The sequence below is a fragment of the Lissotriton vulgaris genome, chromosome 2_1, assembly GCF_964263255.1.
Source record: "Lissotriton vulgaris chromosome 2_1, aLisVul1.2, whole genome shotgun sequence".
Taxonomy (NCBI): Eukaryota; Metazoa; Chordata; class Amphibia; order Caudata; family Salamandridae; genus Lissotriton; species Lissotriton vulgaris.
Window position 1 is genome coordinate 1767316165 of NC_141687.1, and position 22774 is coordinate 1767338938.

Here is a 22774-nt window from a genome sequence, read left to right on the forward strand (position 1 = left end):
AGTTTGACGAAGCCGGCGACGAGGTAGGGGACGACGATACGGCCATTGCCACCGTGGGGGATAGCTCAGAGGAGGAGCATCCCCGGACTGACTCGGGGGCCGAGCCCCTTCCTGCGGCCCAGGTCGAGGGATCGCCTTCGGGCCTTACCCAAGACCAAGTTATTAGTCCAGCAGCCCCGCCTACGAGCCCGGCCACGGACATTTTGGAGGTGCCACTCACATTTACAAAAACGAAAGTGAAGCCCTCGGGTTCAACGCCTCCGGTTTCGAAACCGAAAGTGAAAGCAGTGCTGAAGGCTCTAGAGGCGTCAAAAGCAAAGAAATTCAAAATGGCCGTCATGGACAGTCCCGCCAAGATGGCCGACCCAAAGGCCTCAGGGTTGGTGCCGAGGGCGAAGTCGTCGGCGCCGAAGATGGTCGAGGTCGATGACCCAAAGAAGGCTTCAAAGAAGGGTCACGGCGATCCCAAAGCTCTGGCTTCCCCGGCTCCGCCCGTCGGAGCCAAGGACGGTACCGCATCGACTCCGAAGAAGGTGCCTCTCGACGACACTACTCCCAAATCAGGGAAATCACAAGGGGCGGTAGCTCCCTCTCCAGCCCTTTCGAAGAAAGTCAACGAGTCCCTGCAGTGGATTCGGAAGGTCGCGGAGCTTCCCGACCCTGAAGCTGGCGGGTCGAAGCCCGCGCAGAAGCCGTCGAAGGCACAAGTGCCTATCCGCTTCACCCTGCCGCCGAAGTAGACGCCGAAAGCCTTCGCTTCGAAGCAGGTACCTGGGGTGCCCTCAAAGGAGGTGTCGACGCCCAAAGCGTCTCCAGTGGTGGCTAACCCTCGGCTCCAGACGCTCGCGGAGGAAGAACGTCGTGAAATCATCATCGACGCCAATACCGGAAAACTGTCCCTCCTCAAAAGGAAAATCACCACGGAGCCGGTGTTAGAACACTATCGCATTCCTCTCAAGAATAAGAAGGACTCTGCGGGTACTCTAGCACCTTTGGCGCCGGCGTCTCCGGTTGACCTGCCGCGTTCCCCGACTCACTCCAACGCGGGGATGGCGACGAGGAGGAGGTAGAGTACAACTATCCGGCGTACTCGGAGCCGGAGGAGGAACATGAACCTTGGTCCGCCGGAGGCGACCCTGACGACCCGCAGTCGGGTCAGGAACCGCAACTCTTTGCGGCGAAGACTTCGCCAACGGAGGACTCTGCTGCCTTCAACGCGTTGATCGAGAGAGCTGCGGCTAACCACGATGTCGAGCTGCACTCCGATCCTGTGGATGTGGACTTTTTATTTGACACTTTCTCTGTGGCCGAAAAATCAATCAAAACTTTGCCAATGCTCAAGGGAGTGCTCAAGCACGCGCAAGAGTTCTTCAAGGAGCCTACTCGAGCACGTGTCATCAACCCACGCATTGATAAAAAATATAAGGCAGCGCCCTCGGATCCTACATATATCAAGGGACACTTGCCACTGGACTCTTTGGTGGTATCCAACGCTCGCAAGAGGGCGAACTCTCAGACGACGGGTGACGCTCCTCCCCCAGTCAAAGAGTCAAAAATATTTGAGGCCTCAGGGAAAAGGATTGCTGCACAGGCAGCTAACATTTGGCGCATCTCAAACACGCAGGCCCTACTTGCACGCTACGATAGGGCTCATTATGACACCCTAGAAGCACTGCTGCAGCACTTGCCTGACCAGTACAAAGAGGCAGGGGAAATGCTAATTCAAGAGGGAAAGCTCATCACAAACTCTTCCATCAAGTGTGCGCTAGATGTGGCTGATACAGCCTCCAGGGCAATCAACACTAGTGTGTTGCTCAGAAGACATGCATGGCTTAAGATTTCAGGGTTTAAACCTGATATACAAACGACCATCCTGAACCAGACGGTTAATCCTGACCATTTGTTTGGCCCTGAGGTGGATGCGACGCTTGAGAAAATGAAAAAAGATGCAGACACTGCTAAGTCTATGGGGGCCCTCCAGTCTCAGCAGTTTCGGGGTGGTTCCTTTCGCCGCTCCAATACCAGAGGCACCTCAAGGGGTCAGGCATCGCAATCCACCCAGTACTACAAGGGCAATACCCAAACCTCATACTCCAACAAGGGTAGAGGTGGCTACAGGGGCAACAACATCAAAGGCAGGGGACGTGGAAACAACAGCTCCAGGTCCACCGCCACGAACAAACAGTGACGCCTTGTCACTGCCCCCCCGGCCACACAACACCGGTCGGGGGGAGACTCCAGCAGTTCCTGCCCGCGTGGAAATCCATCACCACAGACAGGTGGGTCAAGTCTCTTATCCAGTACGGTTACTGTCTGGAACTTACTTCCACTCCACCAAACATACCTCCAAGAAGCCGTCCTATGTCCGGCGAGCACTTGCACTTGTTGCAGCAGGAAGTTCAGGTCATGCTGCAAAAAGGGGCAATAGAGCCCGCCCCACTGCAGGAAAGGGGTACAGGAGTTTACTCTCTGTACTTTCTAATCCCAAAAAAGGACGGATCCCTACGGCCCATCCTGGACCTCAGGCCCCTCAACTGGTACATTCTCTCGGAGCATTTCCACATGCTCACGTTGCAGCAGGTACTCCCTCTGCTCCAACAGGTGGACTTCCTGGCTACGTTGGATCTAAAAGATGCATACTTTCATATCCCCCTGCATCCTTCACACAGGAAGTATCTCAGATTCATGATCCAAGACCAGCACTACCAGTTCAGGGTTCTGCCGTTCGGGGTCACCACAGCGCCAAGGGTCTTTACAAAGTGCCTGGCGACTGTGGCCGCGCATCTGCGGCGCCAGAACGTCCACGTTTACCCTTACCTGGACGACTGGCTCATTCAAGCAAGAACAGAACAGTGCGCCTACCACGTGTCCCGCACCATTCATCTCCTGCACGATCTGGGATTCTCTCTGAACTACCCGAAATTCCATCTCCAGCCCGCCCATGTACGACAGTATCTGGGCGCGACAGTAAACACTCTGGCAGCCACTGCGCAGCCAACTTCAGTGCGAATCGCCAGTATCCAAACGCTGATCCAACGATTCAGACCTCAACACTCGCTTCCAGCGAAAGTGTTCATGCAGTTGATAGGCATGATGGCCTCCTGCATCTCCATCGTCCCGCACGCGAGACTACATATGCGTCCACTTCAGGAGTGCCTGGCACGTCAGTGGACTCAGGCTCATGGGCAACTGACAGACCTAGTGTTGGTGAGCGGTCGGGCATACAACTCTCTGCATTGGTGGACTCCACAAAACCTTTGCAAGGGCCGACCATTCCAAGAGCCTGTGCCACAGATTATCCTGACGACGGACGCTTCTCTCCAGGGGTGGGGAGCGCATGTACTCCACTACACAGTGCAGGGACTATGGACACTACAGCAAAGGAAGATGCACATCAATGTGTTGGAACTGATGGCAATCTTCATGGCCTTAAAGGCGTTCAAAGTACATCTGTGCAACAAGGTCGTGTTGATCCGGACGGACAACATGACAGCCATGTACTACATTCAGAAGCAGGGAGGCACACACTCTCCGCAGCTGTCTCATCTGGCTCAGAGCATGTGGAAGTGGGCCATTCAGAGGAATATCTTCCTCATGGCGGAGCATCTCCCGGGCAAGGACAACCAGATGGCGGACCTGCTCAGCAGGCACAGTCATCAAATGCACGAGTGGGAGATACATCCATCAGTACTCCAACCGTACTTCCAAAGGTGGGGTCATCCAGAGATAGACCTGTTCGCCACAAAGGAGAACGCAAAATGCCAAAGCTTCGCCGCCAGGTTCCCACACCCGCAATCACAGGGCAATGCGATGTGGATGAACTGGTCAGGCAGATTTGCGTACGCTTTTCCCCCAGCACCTCTGATACCGCTGGTGGCACGCAAGCTCAGGCAGCACTCGATGACTCTCATCCTGGTTGCTCCAACGTGGGCTCGCCAGCCGTGGTACACCACGTTTCTGGAACTCTCCGTGGTACCGCATCAAAGGCTTCATCTCACTCCCAGCCTTCTGACGCAGAGCCATGGCGACATTCAGCACCCAGATCCGCAACAGCTGAACCTGGCGATCTGGCTCCTGAAGTCCTAGAGTTTGGCTACCTCAATCTTCCTCCCGATTGCATGAACATTTTTCGGGAGGCAAGGAAGCCCACTACTAGAGCTTGTTATGCGGCTAAATGGAAGAGATTTGTCATTTACTGTGTTAACCACAATATTGACCCGCTAGATGCTTCAATTCAGAACATCATTTGTTATCTGTTCCACCTCTATCAATGCAATTTGGCTTACTCTTCCATCCGCATTCACCTGTCTGCTATGGCAGCATACCTCCAGAACAGACAACACCTGTCACTTTTTAAGGTCCCTGCTATCAGGGCTTTTCTGGAAGGACTCAAGCGAGTCATTCCGCCAAGGACCCCACCAGCTCCGGAATGGAACCTCAATGTGGTTCTTACAAAACTGATGGGTCCTCCCTTCGAGCCACTGCACTCTTGTGAGCTTCAATTTCTGACTTGGAAGGTTGCTTTCTTAGTAGCAATTACATCGCTACGGAGGGTTAGCGAGTTGCAGGCGCTCACCATCCAGGAACCTTTCTTCCAAGTGCATGCTAAGAGGGTTGTGCTCCGCACTAACCCTAAATTCTTACCCAAGGTTGTGTCTCAATTCCATATGAACCAGACAATTGAGTTGCCAGTGTTTTTCCAAAACCCAGAGACGCTGGCGGAGCGGATGCTCCACACCCTTGACGTTAAAAGAGCCTTGATGTACTACGTGGACAGGACAAAAGATTTTCGCAAAACCAAGCAGCTTTTCGTTGCTTTTGCCACACACCACAAGGGAAACGCTATCTCCAAAGCTGTGATCGCTAGGTGGATCGTGAAATGCATTCAGATCTGTTACGCTAAAGCTAAACGCACTCTCACTATCCCACCGAGAGCCCACTCCACCAGGAAGTTGGGGGCCTCTATGGCTTTCCTAGGTAACATTCCCTTAGAAGATATTTGTAGGGCAGCCACATGGTCTACCACACATACTTTCACTAAGCATTACTGTGTAGACGTGCACTCCAAACAGCAGGCAGCTGTTGGTCAGGCTGTTCTCAAAACACTTTTTCAGACTGCTGCAGCTGGCACGGGCGGCCGCCGCTAATGGAGGGACTGCTATGTATTCTATGCACAGATATGAATTCAGCAGCCCACATGCCTCGAACTGCAAATGCTACTTACCAGTATGCATCTGTTCTTGGCATGTAGGGCTGCTGACATTCATATCGCCCACCCTCCTCCCCGGCGCCTGTAGCAGCTGCAGTCTTCATATTTACATATACTCATAGCATGGTCATCACTCACATACTTCACTCCATCTCTGCCAATGGCTAAAAACAATCTGGGGATGGAGGCGATGCCCATGCGCACTGTAGTCCAGGGGAGGAGCCACCTATCTCGTGATACTTCGAAGACTCTTCCAGGACAACAATGTGCAATCATCCGGACCCAACACTAGGCGGCGATCTATGCACAGATATGAATGTCAGCAGCCCTACATGCCAAGAACAGATGCATACTGGTAAGTAGCATTTGCATTTCTGTAGGTTTATTCAGTGTCTCTAATATCACCTGTGACAAATTCAATTTAGGCTCTGTGGATGGTTGCAATGGTTGTTTTTTTTATATGTGTGCTTGCAGCGTTATTTCCAAGAAACGTGGTTGATTTGTTCTAGTGTCCTGCCTACAGTTCCTCATAGCACACCAGAGGCCACAGCATACATCACGGAATCCAGGCGCAGGGTTGCACAATCACAATGTTAGATTAGCAAGGAACCGCCATTTTAAACAGTCATCTCATTCCTTCATGTAGTGTAATAGATTCTGCTTGCAGCGTTATTTCAAAAAAGCTGTGTCTGAACATTGGATTTACTCCTTTTGCACCACATCGCTTGTCTCAGAGACATATGCAGTTTCATAGCATCGGCGCAGGTGATCGAATCGCGGAGACAGACTCTCTGGGTGGCCGCCATTACGAGTCATCAGCGTTGTATTCTCCATTAGCGCGCATTCAGCAACCACACTGTTAACCTCGGTCTTTACTCACTGCGTGTGGTATCGTGTGGGTCCATGGTCCTGCACCGCCCTTGAAGAGCCTTAACAGCCCGTGGTGTGCGACGTGGCTGGATCTCCAGGAGACCGGGGGACCACGTGGTTGTGTCCGTGATCGGGCTCCGCCATGGGGTGTAGCTTTCTCCGGTCAGGGCAAACGGGCAGTCAGCTCCTCTCCCTTCCGTCGGATCTGACTCAAACTTTCCTCATCGCCGGTTCAGATCTTCCGACGGCAAGGCACCCGTTTTGGCCAGGATTGGAGGCGGATTGCAGCTTTTCACAGCATAGTCGTTCCAGCCGCTTGGAGGAGGACAGAATTGCGCCGCCATTTCTCCGGCGTCCAAGCCACGCCCCCCCCAATCAAGTTTTAATTTGTAATGGTTTTTAACCAAACAAAGAATATATACACATTGTCCAGTAAAATATTAATTTGTTGAGTTTGTTTTTTGAACACTTATAATGCTTATTCCATTATTATCTTTCCGGTTAAAGTACTAAACTACTCTTATTAGTCAAATGGTGATTTTGTGCATGTTTATTATGTGTAAAGCAGTTATTGTTAATTTGTCTTAACAGTGGCTAAATGAGGAGAACATTATCCAGAGGCTTGTGGAAATAGTTAACCCATCACAAGAGGAAGATGTGAGTATACCACTCAAGATAAAATGTTATTTATATAAGCATGTATTTCTAGACGCTGGCATTTACCACAAAGTAAAGTGAGGGTGTTTATCCCCTTTTCTGTCTAGCAATTTTATTTTTGGGTCAATTGTGTTTTACAATTGTCGTGTCCAGGGCAGCTTCTATAAATAAAAAAACCTATCCTTTTTAGTCATCCTTTTGAGTCCTCTTAAGCTGTAGCTCACAATTTTACCCAGGGCTAAAGCCTTTTTATTTTTTAGTGATTGCCCCCCATTTTTTTATGCCCACACTAAAGATGTTAGAGGATATTCATTGAATACTGGCGTGGTGTAGATTGTAAGGGGCAACTATTTCGCTCTTGCATTACCCTGAATATGCCACCTTAACCTACTAATTTCTGGTGGACAAGACATTTTGACTTTATATTCTTTCAAGCACCGATAATCCTAACAGCCTAAGCTCAACAATCATTTTCTGGAGAGACCGCTTTGGAAAGCTACCTGTGATAATAATTCAGATCCCCTTTAGCAGCTTTATCTGTTCTGGACTTGTACGCATTTTTCCTCTCACAGTTATTGCTAACACTGAACTTCAATTCATGGGTTGTTGAAATTCAAAACACTGGTATGCTATCCTAGAGCCTGAGCATAATACAAAACTTTCATCCTATTATGGATCCTGTATTGCAGTATAAACCAATAAATATGCTGACCCGTGACCACATCAATTTTTTTTGTGTGGAAGTCAGACCAGAGCGGTTTTTACCAAATCCTCTTTTCAGCGTAAAAGTTAGATATTAACTTGACAAACCAAATAGAGGCAGATGTGGGCCACTTCTAGCCAAAATCATTAGGTCAAATTGAATTGAAACCACAATTATAAATATTTGTGTAATGAGTCCTCGTTTTTGTCCAGTCATGCCATGTTAGAAGACATTTTAAATATTAAACTGTTGTATGTCATATTAAAAAAAGTTTTATTGCTGTGGTGCTTAAACCTCATTGGTCATGCTAATATTCAGTAGCTTGTGCTTGAATCCAGCTGTGGTTTGTTTGCCCGTTTTTCAGTTTTTTTGCAAAAAAAGCACAGGTTCCAGTCTGAGGTTTATGTTGTTGGGAAACTAAGCTAAAGTTGCATGTCTCAGAAGAGCCTAAACAATCCGAATATATGGTGTCCCACATTGTATGATACACTTCACTTGAAGGAGAGTGCAGGTTGGATACTTTCAGTGGTTTGGTAGGCTTGTACTCTTAGGCTTCATTTGGGACATTTGAGGCGACCCCTTTTAGTATCCTAGCAGATTGTGGCGGGGTGGGAGTTGCTATTTAGAAATATTGATTCTGCTCTAGTAGGCATATATGGATATTCCTTTTCATCGGGAAAACCAGAAGTTCCTGAGGTTTATTTTGGGGGACCAGTAATAGAACAGAATATCACCTTTGGGGTCTGCACATCCCGGTGAATACCTGGTAATATCTTCGAAGAGCTTGTTGCATCTAGGTTCATTCTTTTTCTCTGATTTTAGATAACTTATGAACTTTTAAAACCAACTGATAACATTGGGAGGCCCTTCTGCTCCCCTTGACAAGTCTCATCCCGCTTTACCTGGTGGAGCATCCAAAGTTAGCTAGTTTAAGCCTGTCCTAACTCAGCCACCTGAGCTGAACTAGGCAGGCCTCAACTTCATCTTGATGGCATTGGGGACCCCAAACTGGGTGTGCTACTAATTCAGTTCGAAGTGCATCCAGTCTTTGTCTTGGCTCAGTTTGTCTGCAAGTTATCTAGAGGGAGGGTATTTAACTTCCTTCAAAGCTGTCCCTTTTGATGGAGGTTTAATTGCCAAATAGCTCATCTGCTGGGGCTGATTGCAGAGGAGCTAAACTGAGCTTACTTAGGGCAAATGGTGTTCTGAATCCTCTGCTTTAACAGCTTAAGAGTGGTCAGCTCTGCACCCAAAGACCTTGTGATGTGGGTCCCACTAAGAGTTGATTAGTTTGAAACGTCTAAAAAGGACAGCACAGTAAATATTGCTTATAGTAAAGAGGAAGCTAAGAAGTGAAAAATAATGCAAGGAAGGACAATAGATAGATACTGGAAAATGAAGATGCAGTCTTCTAAAGAAAGTGAAAGTTTCTTCCAGAAAGCAACTGCTGCTGTTAAAGGCCTCACACTCTTGCATCTGGATGCTGGTAATGCCCGCTCCATAGACTCCCCATTGGTACTCCTTAAGGGCATTATACAAGCATCCTGTATCCTGCTGCATGCCTCGTCCATCCCTAAATCAGCCCCATCCTGATGAAACTCCATTGGCTCCTCTTTCCGGCCCTCTCCATTTCCCATCCCGGGTACATAATTTGCTACCCTGCTTGTCTAGCAGACATGCTTATAATTTCTAATGGTTCTCTAGACACATCTGCAGATAGAACACCATCAGACTGCAGACGAAAAATTAATTAAAAAATAAAAACTCCATGTCTTTTTTGATCAGGAACATCCTATTATTCATCAGGAGCACCCCGACACGGCTCCAGTTTAGGAAAGTTGTTTACAGGACTCTACATCCCAATGCATTTACCATTCACAAACAAGGTACCTTTCCTATTGCTCTTATGATTTTATGCTTATCTTTGATCCCATAAAGTGCTCTGCTTCCTTTTGGCTACGTTTGCTCTATAGAAATACCATATGCATACATACAAGAAGCAGAGAAGGAAGATGGTGAGTAAGGAAGGAAATATAAACAAGTAATAACTTGAAAAATAAAAGTTAGGCTGAAAGGTAGTGAAAATAAAGAAGGAAGTATGTAAGGCAGGATGTTTGGAAGGATGAAAGAATAGATTCAAGCGCAAAAGGATCAGTTGTTGACAATTATAGCTGGGATGATGGAAACATGGATGGAGGGGTGAAAGCATGAACAGCTGTGCAAAGGAAATGGTCTTTGAATGTATAGATATTATGGAAATGTGAAAGGATTGATTGAAGGGTGGGAGGATAATCTGATAGAGGAGTAGGCAGAAGAGTTGAGGAAATTAAAAATATTTAAAGTGGGTGATATTTGTATTTTCTGGCTAATCTCTTGCCCATGTCTTTCCTCTGGTACTCTAGATGTCCTGGTAGCTATCAGGAAATCACCCACATCAGTAAGCAATGGTCCGATCAATTGTATACTACTGAGCTCTTTTAAGAGCGAGATCCCCTGACATGCTTGGTGTAAGATGTCAGTTGTGCAAGTGGATCCTATTCTGTATGTAATTTTGAGGCCTTCTGAAATGGAACTAGTAAATAAGTTTCCTATGATGCCATCAAAATGGCATCAAACTGGCCTGTTGATTTTTAATGCTCACTTGAAGAATAACAGTAAGCTGTTTTAGAGAATACCGATTCCCCATTTGACATTGCTTTGTATGTAAGGGAGCTACAACCCCCTGTGTACCCTATATTGTATATGGTTCACGTAGCTTTCAGTTGCATTCCCCCGACCCCCCCTTCAGTCCCCTTACAGGATGTTTTTCATATCTATGCCCTGCTTGTTCATGGCTGGGAAAGATGTTGGTGCCATATCTATTTCCCTATCTGTAATCTGCCTATTTCATGCAAAATAAATCATTTTGAATGCTCATCCACGTTGTCATAGTGAACATATGTGGTCGCATTGTCAAGGAATGTGCCCATCAGAAAGATGGATGTTGCGTAATTGGGAAGGTACACACACTATGCAAGCCACACATTTCTGATGGATACTTCTACCTGGAGAGTCCTCACCTTATGATACTCCCCCAGCGTAGACTAGATCCACAAAGTTTTCATATCTCTCCTATGCCCATAGAGGGTGCCTGCTACATATCTACATTAGAAATCTCATAATGACATCAATGGAGCCATAAAGCAAGCACACTTACCAGCTGCCTGACGTCAATAACCTTTTTTCTGCACCTTTGATTCAGGTCTGTAGCTCACTACTTGAAAGTCCTGTCCGGTATATTTCATTAATTTTTCTTGAGTTTTTGTCAATGCTACTATGTAACTTCCAATCTTGTCTGGTTTAAAGCCAGGCAGTGACGGTCAGATAATGGTCACTGAATCCACAAGTCTACCCCTGGTTTCTGTGGTCTGATCATGACTCCAGATCCTGCTTGTTCTGTCAAAGCATGCAACCCAATGCCATAAGAATGGGATTCAAAAATCTTCATATCCAGAGCTAAGGATGATGGGCCAAACAAAGCTCCCTACCTCACGCAAGGACCTCTGCTTCAAGGTCAATGAGGCACAAACACAAGGAGCAAAGACAAGAAAGCCAGTTCCTCTGACAATCTTCAAACCCTACAGAATTGTTGGTTTAACCAAAGCTGATGGTGATCTGTCCTCATCTGCTGCATCAGTTTGCAGCCCATCGCTGTTGCCTCCCGTACTACCTTCTCAAAATCCTGAGTTCCCTTCTCCAGGTATGAATTTGTGTTCTGCCTGAATGCCAGGTTTGAGGTATTTAGGAGCACTTTGGTTCTCCCCAGAGCACCTTTGGCTCCCATGGGAACGGTAGAGGCACCATTTGTCTCCTGCTTCTTGCACTGTTAGACCTTTTCATACCTGTGGCCCCTTTGGCTCCCATGGCTCCAGACCTACAACTGGCACCACAGTTTATTCCACTTGCCCCTTTTCCTCCTTCTGCGCCATTGGTCATGCAACTGGTTCCGAACTCCAAGCCAGTCTCTGATCCCCGAACCTCCTTGCAGACCAAAGAGGGAATCACACCACCTTTGTAAAGAACAGCAGTACAGAGAACCTAGACAGTCTTATGAAAGGGCCTGTTTGGCAGTGATTAATTTGCCCTGGCAGATGAACCTTCAACTTCTCGTACACATACTAGGTGATGCCTGTGTAGTGGATGAATTGGAAATGTGTAGCCCTTAAGAGCCTCAACTGCCAGGAGTGGTGTCCTACCATGCCATAGTCAGAAAGGCAGCAGAAGTATTGGAACTACCTCTCCTGACTGTAGAATCCAAGTCTAATATTCTTACTGAAATTCTCTATCTGACGATTTGACCAGCAGTGCCCCTTCTGCCTTTTAATGAGGCTCTCGAAGACCATTTTAGCTGCTTGGGCTAGGCCTCCCACAATTCCTGCTGTGCACTGGACCAAGCTAGACTACTGGTCTGCTCCTGTAAACCCTTCCTTTCATCTCCTCTCTCACCAGAATGTATGATGGTTCAAGACTTACTCCAATAAGTTTTTTGGCACTTTTGTCGACACCGCAGCACATATGGAAGCAGAAAAACTGGAGACGGTTATGCAATTAAACGTTTTAATGGTATTGCAATGTACAATGCTGTTGGCAGTGTTTTTTCACCCCTACAATGTCATAATATTCAGTATGGAGTAACTGAAAACCCCTCAGCTGTTTAAGAATATCTTAAATAAATGTTTGAGTAGATCACAGAAGTCTCTATATTCCTTGCATTATATCTCCTTTAAATTAAATATATGCTTTGTAAGAATCACTACAAAAACTTGTTTTTTAAAGACCAGAAAAACTGTTTATTAGGGGGTTCCATGCTCTCATGCCACTGGAATCAAGCTATCCTGGCTGATGAAGTGTAAAGCCCTGAAATCAGTCCTAGGATGCTTGGTTCCAGTCCACGGAGGACCTGGCCTGGCAGTTGAGTCTGGACTGTTCCCATTGGGCGCAGGGTCAAGACTGATTTGCATATGGCTGGGTTCAAACTGGAATGGCATGGTGGGACCTTTAGTTGGTGGCTACTAGCAGGCAGACCACGCGGCTGTGGGAGCTGAACTCCTGGTCACTTACACAGGGCAAGTGGGGGAGTACAGTAGTTGTTGCACTTCCAGCGGCACTTGGGCGGCTGGGTGCAAGGTGCTTTTGGGCCTTCGGGCGCCTGATGCTATTCAATGGGAGACTTGGAAGTTGAACAAAGGCTGCAGGCTCGGGGACGGGATTCTTCAGGTGCAACCACCACTTAGAGAGGTAAGTTGGGTTGTTGAAGGATAGGTAGACACCCAGGAGTTGGGCACAGGGGGCAGTGGGGTGCCGGGTCCAGGGGTGTCTTTTGGCGTCTGGAAATCTTACCTCAGCTGGTCGCGGTTGGATGGTTCCCTTGTTATGAGGCTGCAGGCATAGTCAGGATCGTCAGATTGTTCTTGGGCACTGGATTCCAGGTCACAGTTGCCGGGGGGGATGTACTTGTGGTGTATGTCTACTCCGGCTCGGGCCAGGCTCGGTGGGTGCAGTGTGCTGGATTTGCCGTTCCTGGCTGGCACCAGGGGTTGTTGCTGTTTGAGCAGAACCACTGTGGTAGTCCCAGTCTTTAGATGAGTAAGGCAGGCAGGTCCTCCGGTGTTTTCGAGTTTGCTGTCCACAGAAGACGCAGGGGTTTTAGCAGGAGCAGGTTCAAGGATCAACAGGCCGGTAGGGCTGGGGCCAAGTCAGTTGGTGTCCTCCTCTTGTTAGCAGCTGCCCGGCTGGTCGTCTTGTTTCTTGTTCTTCTTTCAAATTGGGATCTGAGGAAGGAAGATTCGGGGTGCCCCTAAATACTAATTTAGGGGAGTTACAGGTAGGGCAAGGGCAGGGACCATTGGGTCCCTGTCCTGGGGTGAGTACACCCCCTATCCTGCCACTCTCCAATGGGAGGGGGGTAGGGGCCTAGCTCTGATTGGGTAGGGTTCCCTATCCTCAAGATGTCAGTAGCCCAGAGTTGGGCTTCACCTCGCCTCTCCCACCTGAGGGGTGGGGTTGGCAGAGGCTGGCACACCCCCTTTCCTCACTTAGGGTTTCCTATCTTCCCACCAAAGTGAGGGTCAGAACCGGTGGGGGCTAGTTGCTGAGGATAGGAAGTGGCCTGGAGAAGCTCACAAAGGCGGCATGCCTTTAAATCTTCCCCTGCTCATCTAGGGGGAGGAAGCTTGGCACCTCGTCCCAGGATGTGCATTTTTTTCAGGCCCCCGAGAGCGGTAGGTTCTCGACACGGGTCCAGAAACATGTCTGGTGGTGGGAGCCTCAGTAGCCACACAGTCAGGACACTGGGAATTGGTTAGTTTTCAGGGGGCATCCCGTGAGCAAGACGAGTTCTTCATCGAAACGCGTTGGGTGTTTTTTCCATCACTCGATACATCATGCTAAAATTATTTGCTGAATACACCCTCTTTCTGCAAATACAACTCTGGAGTGGTAAAACTTTTCATTGGAGTGGAGTGCATCTGCATAAACTGTTTATGCTTTGGGAACTGGATATATATATATATATATATATATATATATATATATATATATATATATATTAGTCAGACGATGCAATTGCTAATAAAGTGCATTGAGAACAAGGTTTCATTGTCCGTTCACTGGCATAAATAAAAAAGCCCTTTTCTTGCAATTAGTCCCATTCAAAATGTATAAAAACAAATACGTTGTATTGGCATGGCGCTATGCATGGAAACTGCAATGTCTACAGTGGTAAAATACGCCATTGATTAGTGCAACATTGCAATAATAAAGTGCTGATGTGCTACAAAACGTAAACATGAGACCTGTGCAAATTTAACCATGCAATATGGATAAAGTGCAAAATGTAACAAGATAAATGTGTCTATGGGACAATCCAGAACGGTGCAAAAATGCAGAGAAACCATATTAATATGTTGACTCATGTGTCCATCTGATGTAGGGTTACAACCATTATACATGAAGCTATCAGTGTGCACTAATGCGTTTTTAGTACCCGTGGAGTATAAACATAATGAGAGTTTTGGCACAATCAATATGTACAGTGTGTGTATGTATATATATATATATATATATATATATATATATATATATATATATATATATAGTGCATTCTGGGTCTTGTAGGCATCACACCACAAGCACCCTGCAGGCAGTGTTATGCGATTGGTACTTACCTGGAGGGCCGGAGGCACGTGTCCAGCAGCAGGAGGAGGCAGGACATTTAAAGTCTAACTGATGCCTGAACCGTGCACATACCCCTGGCGCTGAGGAAGGCGAATGAAACGCCGAAATGCATTCGCCACTGTGTGTTTTCTACTGAATAAAGAAGCCTTCGCTATTCCCCCTGGTGTGGCCTCTCTTCTTCCTACGGAGGAGTTCTTGGTGATATATTTATATATATATATATATATATATATATATGTGTATGTATGTGTATATATGTGTATGTATGTGTATATATGTGTATATATGTATGTGTATATATGTGTATATATGTATGTGTATATATGTGTATATATGTATGTGTATATATGTGTATATATGTATGTGTATATATGTGTATATATGTATGTGTATATATGTGTATATATGTATATGTATGTATGTATGTATGTATGTGTATGTATGTATGTATGTGTATGTATGTATGTATATATAAAAATGTATATATATGTGTATATATATATATATATATATATATATATATATATATATTTATTTTCAAAAGGTTCCAGAGTAACGGTGCTCTCAGTCCGCAAATTAACACAACACCTCAAACAGCTCCAAGGGTGTTTATTTAAACCAACAACATGTTTCGGCTGCGGACAGCCTTGATCACGTTAGTTTCAAAGTGTACAGTTTCCGGTAAATAATGCCAAGTTTCATGGTCATAGAAACAGGACTTGGTCACACATAACGTAAAAGTAAAGTTACATATTCGTAACAGCCATATTAACATAAATCGTGTAATATGCTGTAACAGGTATTGTCCACCATGCAAATAAAACGATATAAAATAATATTTGACATCGTACACATTTTGTTAATAATACACCAATACGTGGTTGCCCATTTCTTGTAAATTCTTCTGTTAACTGCACAGGAAAGAACTTGTATATATAATGCCCCTAACAAAGCATACATCTCAATGTGAGCATAAATGACCACCGCCATGTTAGTAGTTGAATTGCAACTCGGAACTACACGTTTCTATGACAACCTAGCGTGGGAAAATTGCATAGCAGCGGTTAAATCCCAGCCCTTCAACAATGCGGTATGCCAGGATAGAAAGTGTGATACACTACAAGAAAGTGTATCAGCGCGAGCAAAGTGCGTGCAACATGTATGTGCATGTGTCTCAGATCACAACTAACTGACACATGCACCGCCATGGTTGTAATGAGAATGCACCTCGGAACTGCGCGTTGCTGATACAGCCGTGTAAGGAAAATTTACATCAAAGGATTGAATCGCAGCCCTGCATCAATGCATAGTGCATGGAACAGAAGTGTAGCACACTGCAGAAAAGTGTACAAGCGCAGAGTTGGTGCGTTCAGCTAATGTTGCAAGTGGTTAGGATGCAGTAAGTGCGTGATAACCTCAAATCTGGGAGACAGCCACAGGGACTACAGATGCATCGGAAAGCGGATGTGAGCCAACATTCAGCAAGAGTTTACAGTGCACATCTTAAAAGTGCACACTTGGTACATGCTCACCAATGGTCTATGTCTGTGAAATACAGGGGAGCAACAGGGCAGGGAACCATGATAGTCTGATCAAATATCAAAACACTTAAAACAAAATGCCAAGTCCAAAGTGTATGGTAGCCCCCAAAATGGGGCCTACCTTATCGGAAACTGTCTAGATGTCAAGTGAAGAAAGGAAATAAAGTGCTCCCAAAGTGAGTGTCCATTATGTGGCAGGACGTGAAAGAAATTAATTGCAGTAGAGTTCATTGTGGAACCAAATCTGTAAAAGAAAAGACATAAAATGCCGAAATTCAGTGCTTGATAGGTTTCAAAAATCTCACTAAAAACATCTTAAAAAAATAAACAGTGCATACTGGTTGAAGGAAGAAGCATAATATTACAGGTAACTTAAAAGAGAAGCTGACACAAAGTACATAGCTTATACTTTAAGGTGAACTGCTAGCTCCTCATCCTGGTTAAGGCCCCCCGGCGTCTTAGTCTGGAATTCAATGATATATTTAGACTCCTTTTGTCTCAATTTCAGGGTCCTGTCTCCCCCCCCCCCCCCCCCCCCCCCCCCCCGAGGACTTCTCTCACTGCTGCCACTCAGCCGCTGGTCACGGCCGCCATCTTGCCCCGGGTGGGTCATTAAAAGAGCCAAAGCACGTGCTGACGGTATTCCCAGAGCAGAAACATTACAAGACAGAGAAAATGAAACAGAGACTACCAGTGAGGAGGATCAAACACGTCTTATTCTCACCTTCAATACCGAATCTAAACAAATTCGCAAAATAGTATCCCAAAATTGGAACATCCTCACTGCTGACAACGTGATCGGTAAGGATTTATCCAACGCGCCTCTTATCACGTACAGAAAAGGCAAGTCTCTACGTGATATGTTGGTGAAAAGTGACATTACTGTTTATCCCAAAACCCAGAATCTGGGCCTATTGGGTTTCTTCCCATGCGGCCATTGTAAGGCCTGCAGGCACAGTACTCACAAAAAATCCGTCACATACAATGGGATAACTAGAAAGCTGACTCAATTTCTGACCTGCAGTACAGATTTTGTCATATATGTCATTGTCTGCCCGTGTGGGTTATGGTATATCGGTAGTAGTACTAAACAAGCAAAACACCGTGTGCTTGAACACTATCGTGCCATAGCCAACAAGAACGAAAAGTACCCTGTGGCAAGGCATTTTGCTGAAATACATTTTTCCAACCCAGCTGAAATGAGCTTCCAGATACTGGAACAAATTGAGAGAAGTCCTCGGGGGGGGGGGGAGAGAGACAGGAACCTGAAATTGAGACAAAAGGAGTCTAAATATATCATTGAATTCCAGACTAAGACCCCGGGGGGCCTTAACCAGGATGAGGAGCTAGCAGTTCACCTTAAAGTATAAGCTATGTACTTTGTGTCAGCTTCTCTTTTGAGTTACCTGTAATATTATGCTTCTTCCTTCAACCAGTATGCACTGTTTATTTTTTTAAGATGTTTTTAGTGAGATTTCAAGCACTGAATTTCGGCATTTTATGTCTTTTCTTTTACAGATTTGGTTTCACAATGAACTCAACTGCAATTAATTTCTTTCACGTCCTGCCACATAATGGACACTCACTTTGGGAGCACTTTATTTCCTTTCTTCACTTGACATCTAGACAGTTTCCGATAAGGTAGGCCCCATTTTGGGGGCTACCATACACTTTGGACTTGGCATTTTGTTTTGTGTTTTGATATTTGATCAGACTATCATGGTTCCCTGCCCTGTTGCTCCCCTGTATTTCACAGACATAGACCATTGGTGAGCATGTACCAAGTGTGCACTTTTAAGATGTGCACTGTAAACTCTTGCTGAATGTTGGCTCACATCCGCTTTCCGATGCATCTGTAGTCCCTGTGGCTATCTCCCAGATTTGAGGTTATCACGCACTTACTGCATCCTAACCACTTGCAACATTATCTGAACGCACCAAGTCTGCGCTTGTACACTTTTCTGCAGTGTGTTACACTTCTGTTCCATGCACTATGCATTGATGCAGGGGTGCGATTCAATCCTTTGATGTAAATTTTCCTCACACGGCTGTATCAGCAACGCGCAGTTCCGAGGTGCATTCTCATTACAACCATGGCGGTGCATGTGTCAGTTGTGATCTGAGACACACATGCACATACATGTTGCACGCACTTTGCTCGCGCTGATACACTTTCTTGCAGTGTATCACACTTTCTATCCTGGCATACCGCATTGTTGAAGGGCTGGGATTTAACCGCTGCTATGCAATTTTCCCACGCTAGGTTGTCATAGAAACGTGTAGTTCCGAGTTGCAATTCAACTACTAACATGGCGGTGGTCATTTATGCTCACATTGAGATGTATGCTTTGTTAGGGGCATTATATATACAAGTTCTTTCCTGTGCAGTTAACAGAAGAATTTACAAGAAATGGGCAACCACGTATTGGTGTATTATTAACAAAATGTGTACGATGTCAAATATTATTTTATATCGTTTTATTTGCATGGTGGACAATACCTGTTACAGCATATTACACGATTTATGTTAATATGGCTGTTACGAATATGTAACTTTACTTTTACGTTATGTGTGACCAAGTCCTGTTTCTATGACCATGAAACTTGGCATTATTTACCGGAAACTGTACACTTTGAAACTAACGTGATCAAGGCTGTCCGCAGCCGAAACATGTTGGTTTAAATAAACACCCTTGGAGCTGTTTGAGGTGTTGTGTTAATTTGCGGACTGTGAGCACTGTTACTCTGGAACCTTTTGAAAATTGACTTTACCGGCGTGCTCGGCCGGCATTGGTGCCACTTCCCGAGGGGCCGCTGTCAGCGCTTTACGAGCGGACGTTGAAATATATATATATATATATAGTGTGCCTGCCACAAATGGGAAACCTGGAACGAAATACTAGTGGCCCGCCCTTGGTCACGGCGGGCGCCACCACGAAGCTGCAGAAGTCCGTCAACCACAGATTGTTTGGGACACGGTGCGGTGATTGCTTTGTTGCCTTGCTACGAGGGAATCCCACTTCTGCTGCTAGGTGGGTTTACTCGCTGTCGGGATTGACACAGCTCGCAGTGAAACAGGAGACGCCCTATTTATTTAAGACTTACAGACATTTAACACCTGGTGATTGTAATGAAATTGACGGCACGCATTGGTACGCACTACTGGTCCCACAATGCCTTGGGAGTCAAGTTTGAAATAAATGAGGGATTAAGCCAGTGCTTGTGTGGTCTGCCGTCATTTCTAAAGTGCCCAGGAAGAAGGATGTCAAATCCGAAACGCGTCGGCAAAGTACAGGGAGTTTGTCTGTCAGCATGATTTTGAGAGGAGCAGTCCTGGGTGTGCCTGCCACAAATGGGAAACCTGGAACGAAATACTAGTGGCCCGCCCTTGGTCACGGCGGGCGCCACCACGAAGCTGCAGAAGTCCGTCAACCACGGATTGTTTGGGACACGGTTCGGTGATTGCTTTGTTGCCTTGCTACGAGGGAATCCCACTTCTGCAGCTAGGTGGGTTTACTTGCTGTCGGGATTGAGACAGCTCGCAGTGAAACAGGAGACGCCCTATTTATTTAAAAGACTTACAGACATTTAACACCTGGTGATTGTAATGAAATTGACGGCATGCATTGGTATGCACTACTGGTCCCACAATGCCTTGGGAGTCAAGTTTGAAATAAATGAGGGATTAAGCCAGTGCTTGTGTGGTCTGCCGTCATTTCTAAAGTGCCCAGGAAGAAGGATGTCAAATCCGAAACGCGTCGGCAAAGTACAAGGAGTTTGTCTGTCAGCATGATTTTGAGAGGAGCAGTCCTGGGTGTGCCTGCCACAAATGGGAAACCTGGAACGAAATATATATGTGTATATATATGTATGTATATGTATGTATGTATATATGTATGTATATATATATATATGTATGTATATATATATGTGTAATGGGCCATGTGATCAAGCTTTGTAAAGGCGAAACGCGTAATGGCGGCGGCAGGCTGGCTGGCAAGAATAAATCACCTCGATTAAGCCCTTATCACTGGGTCTGTTCTTTCGTCATTTCTGGATTTTTGTTCTGGGGCGGCTGCTTCAGTTGATGGCGAATTGGCGTGCATGTATGTATATATGTATGTATATGTATGTATGTATATGTATGTATGTATATGTATGTATATGTGTGTATATGTATGTATATATGTGTATATGTATGTGTGTGTGTATGTATGTGTATATGTATGTATGTGTATATGTATGTATGTGTATATGTATATGTATGTATGTGTATATGTATGTATATATGTGTATATGTATGTGTATATATGTGTATATGTATGTATATGTATGTGTGTATGTGTATATATATATATATGTATGTGTGTGTATATATATATATATATATATATATATATATATATGTGTGTGTGTGTGTGTGTGTATATATGTGTGTATATATATATATATATATATATATATATATATATGTGTATATATATATCCAAAGATTACCCCGACCACTTCCACCAAGCACCTGGCGAGGAAGGACTCGGGCCTCTGCAGCAGATTTTCATGCAAAAAAAAAACTTTATTCACTTTTCACGACGCGTTTCGGGCTGTGCAGCCCTTGATCAGATTCAGCTTAAACTGCACTATTTTTTTATTTTTATACATGTAGTGAAAGTGCACACCTGGGTTGCATTAAACATTTACATGGTCAAAAGACAGTGTAAAAAGACTTCAGAAGCAAGGTGTGTAGCGTACTTTTTCCATGCCCTACACCTATACATGCTTGTATGCTATTCATTTAATTTAAAATGTTGATGTATTTTGCACGCAACATTAATTTAACAAATACAGCATATTTAAACAACTACAGTTGGTTAAATACAATTGGTAATTGAAATGAATTCAAAAACATTCTCTCTGGGTAAATCCATATTGAATCGGCGTTTTTTTGTTTTTTCACACATGCACTGCCCATGTACATTGCAATATTATCCTGATAAATCCAGGCAACCTAAATACCCAATAAAAGTCCTTGAGTGCTAAGGTCCTAAATTAGGAACTAATATGACAGTGCAGAAAACAGTAGTGTGTAAAATAACATAATATATTTATTACTGCATTGCACTTTTTATGCTAAGACCTTGATTAATATACTAAGATACAATAATAATAGTTGATAGCAAGCCCGTATTGTAATCCATCATTAATAAAATACTCCAGCCGGGGTAAAATATTAAAAATGATCAAAATTATTACGTAAAATGGCATATTGCTAAAAAACCATTGTCTTATAAAAACATTAATCAAAGAAAGGTCTAGGAAAGATAGCAGCGGACTATTTGGAAGTATTTGTAAGTCTCCAATGGTACCAAATAATTGACAGACCTCATAATTATAACCATTTACATCATCAACACAACAATCCAACGTATACCCTTATAAGAAGGTGTGCATATCTTCTGTGTTTAATCCCTATGGCCAATTGCCGTCAAACTCTAATATGAACTTGTTCTCAAGTTGCCTGAGCTGTCGTTCTCTATTGCCACCCCTCTTGGATTTCGGTATGGCACTGACAAGATAGTATGTTAGACAATTAATGTCTTTATCATGGCAACTAGCAAAGTGTCTACCCACAGGGTAGGCGGGATCGTTGTGTAGTATTGCCCTTATGTGCTGCAATATTCTGACGTGCACTGGCTGCTTAGTACTACCAATGTAGTTTAGCCCACAAGTGCACGTCAGAACGTAAACAGCACATTCGGTTTTGCAATTATAGCTGCCTTTTATAAGAACAGGAGATGTTTCAAAAGGTGTCCAATAGCTCGTCTTCTTGCACCCAAACTTACAGGCTCGACATTAGGTACAGCTTCTGAAGCCATTGGCAGAGTGCAACCAGAGTGGTGGTTTCCTAGTTTCTGGAGAGTTTTTATCAATGTCAGTGCCCATACCTTTACCTTTCCTAAAGGTGATTGATGGTACCTTGGGCAACCTTTCTTGTAACACCACATCAGCCAAAACAATTGGCCAATGTTTAGTTACAATGGCTCTAATTCTTCTCTCCTGCTTAGAAAAAGTAGTTATATATATTACCTACTGGCGGTCGCTAGTAGGTAGTTATAGTTAGGACCTAGTTTCCATAGGAAATCCGCAACATTCTATTGGGAATAACTTTGCCGCTGGTTGTTGAATCTTCTTTGAGAAATTCGTGAAGATGGCCCGCTCCGCTCCTTCCCTGAAAGTCTCGGGAAGATTCGTCAAGCGGAGGCAGAGAAAAAAGGGGGGTCCCAAAACTAGTTTTCCCCATGTTAATTTCAATAGGACGATTAGTCACCGCTACAGCCCGAACCGCTGAATGGAATTACACCAAATTTTGCAAAATGGTAGTCTGATTCGCAGATCGCCCTATTGTTTAAATGGTGTAAATCCCTCCAGTAGTTGTTGAGAAAATCGAATTTGAAGAATATGATAGATCTATAAGCGCGCACCGTACGCGTACGGTGTGCGAGCTGCATGCTGATTGGCTGCCAATGTCTGTCAACACTTCAAAACAGAAATTGTTGGCAGCCATCTTGTGCCTCGGTAGAC

General features: G+C 45.1%; 1 protein-coding gene across 10 annotated transcripts in view; it reads left to right on the forward strand.

Annotated features, from left to right (window-relative positions):
- The window catches only part of PPP6R3 (protein phosphatase 6 regulatory subunit 3), a 1665951-nt gene that overhangs the window by 370729 nt on the left and 1272448 nt on the right, over positions 1-22774 (forward strand). For all 10 annotated transcript variants that reach the window (XM_086957827.1, XM_086957831.1, XM_086957834.1 and 7 more), the window contains one exon: positions 6671-6736. In XM_086957827.1, the coding sequence (XP_086813953.1) occupies positions 6671-6736 (66 nt within the window). The remainder of the gene's footprint in view (positions 1-6670; positions 6737-22774) is intronic.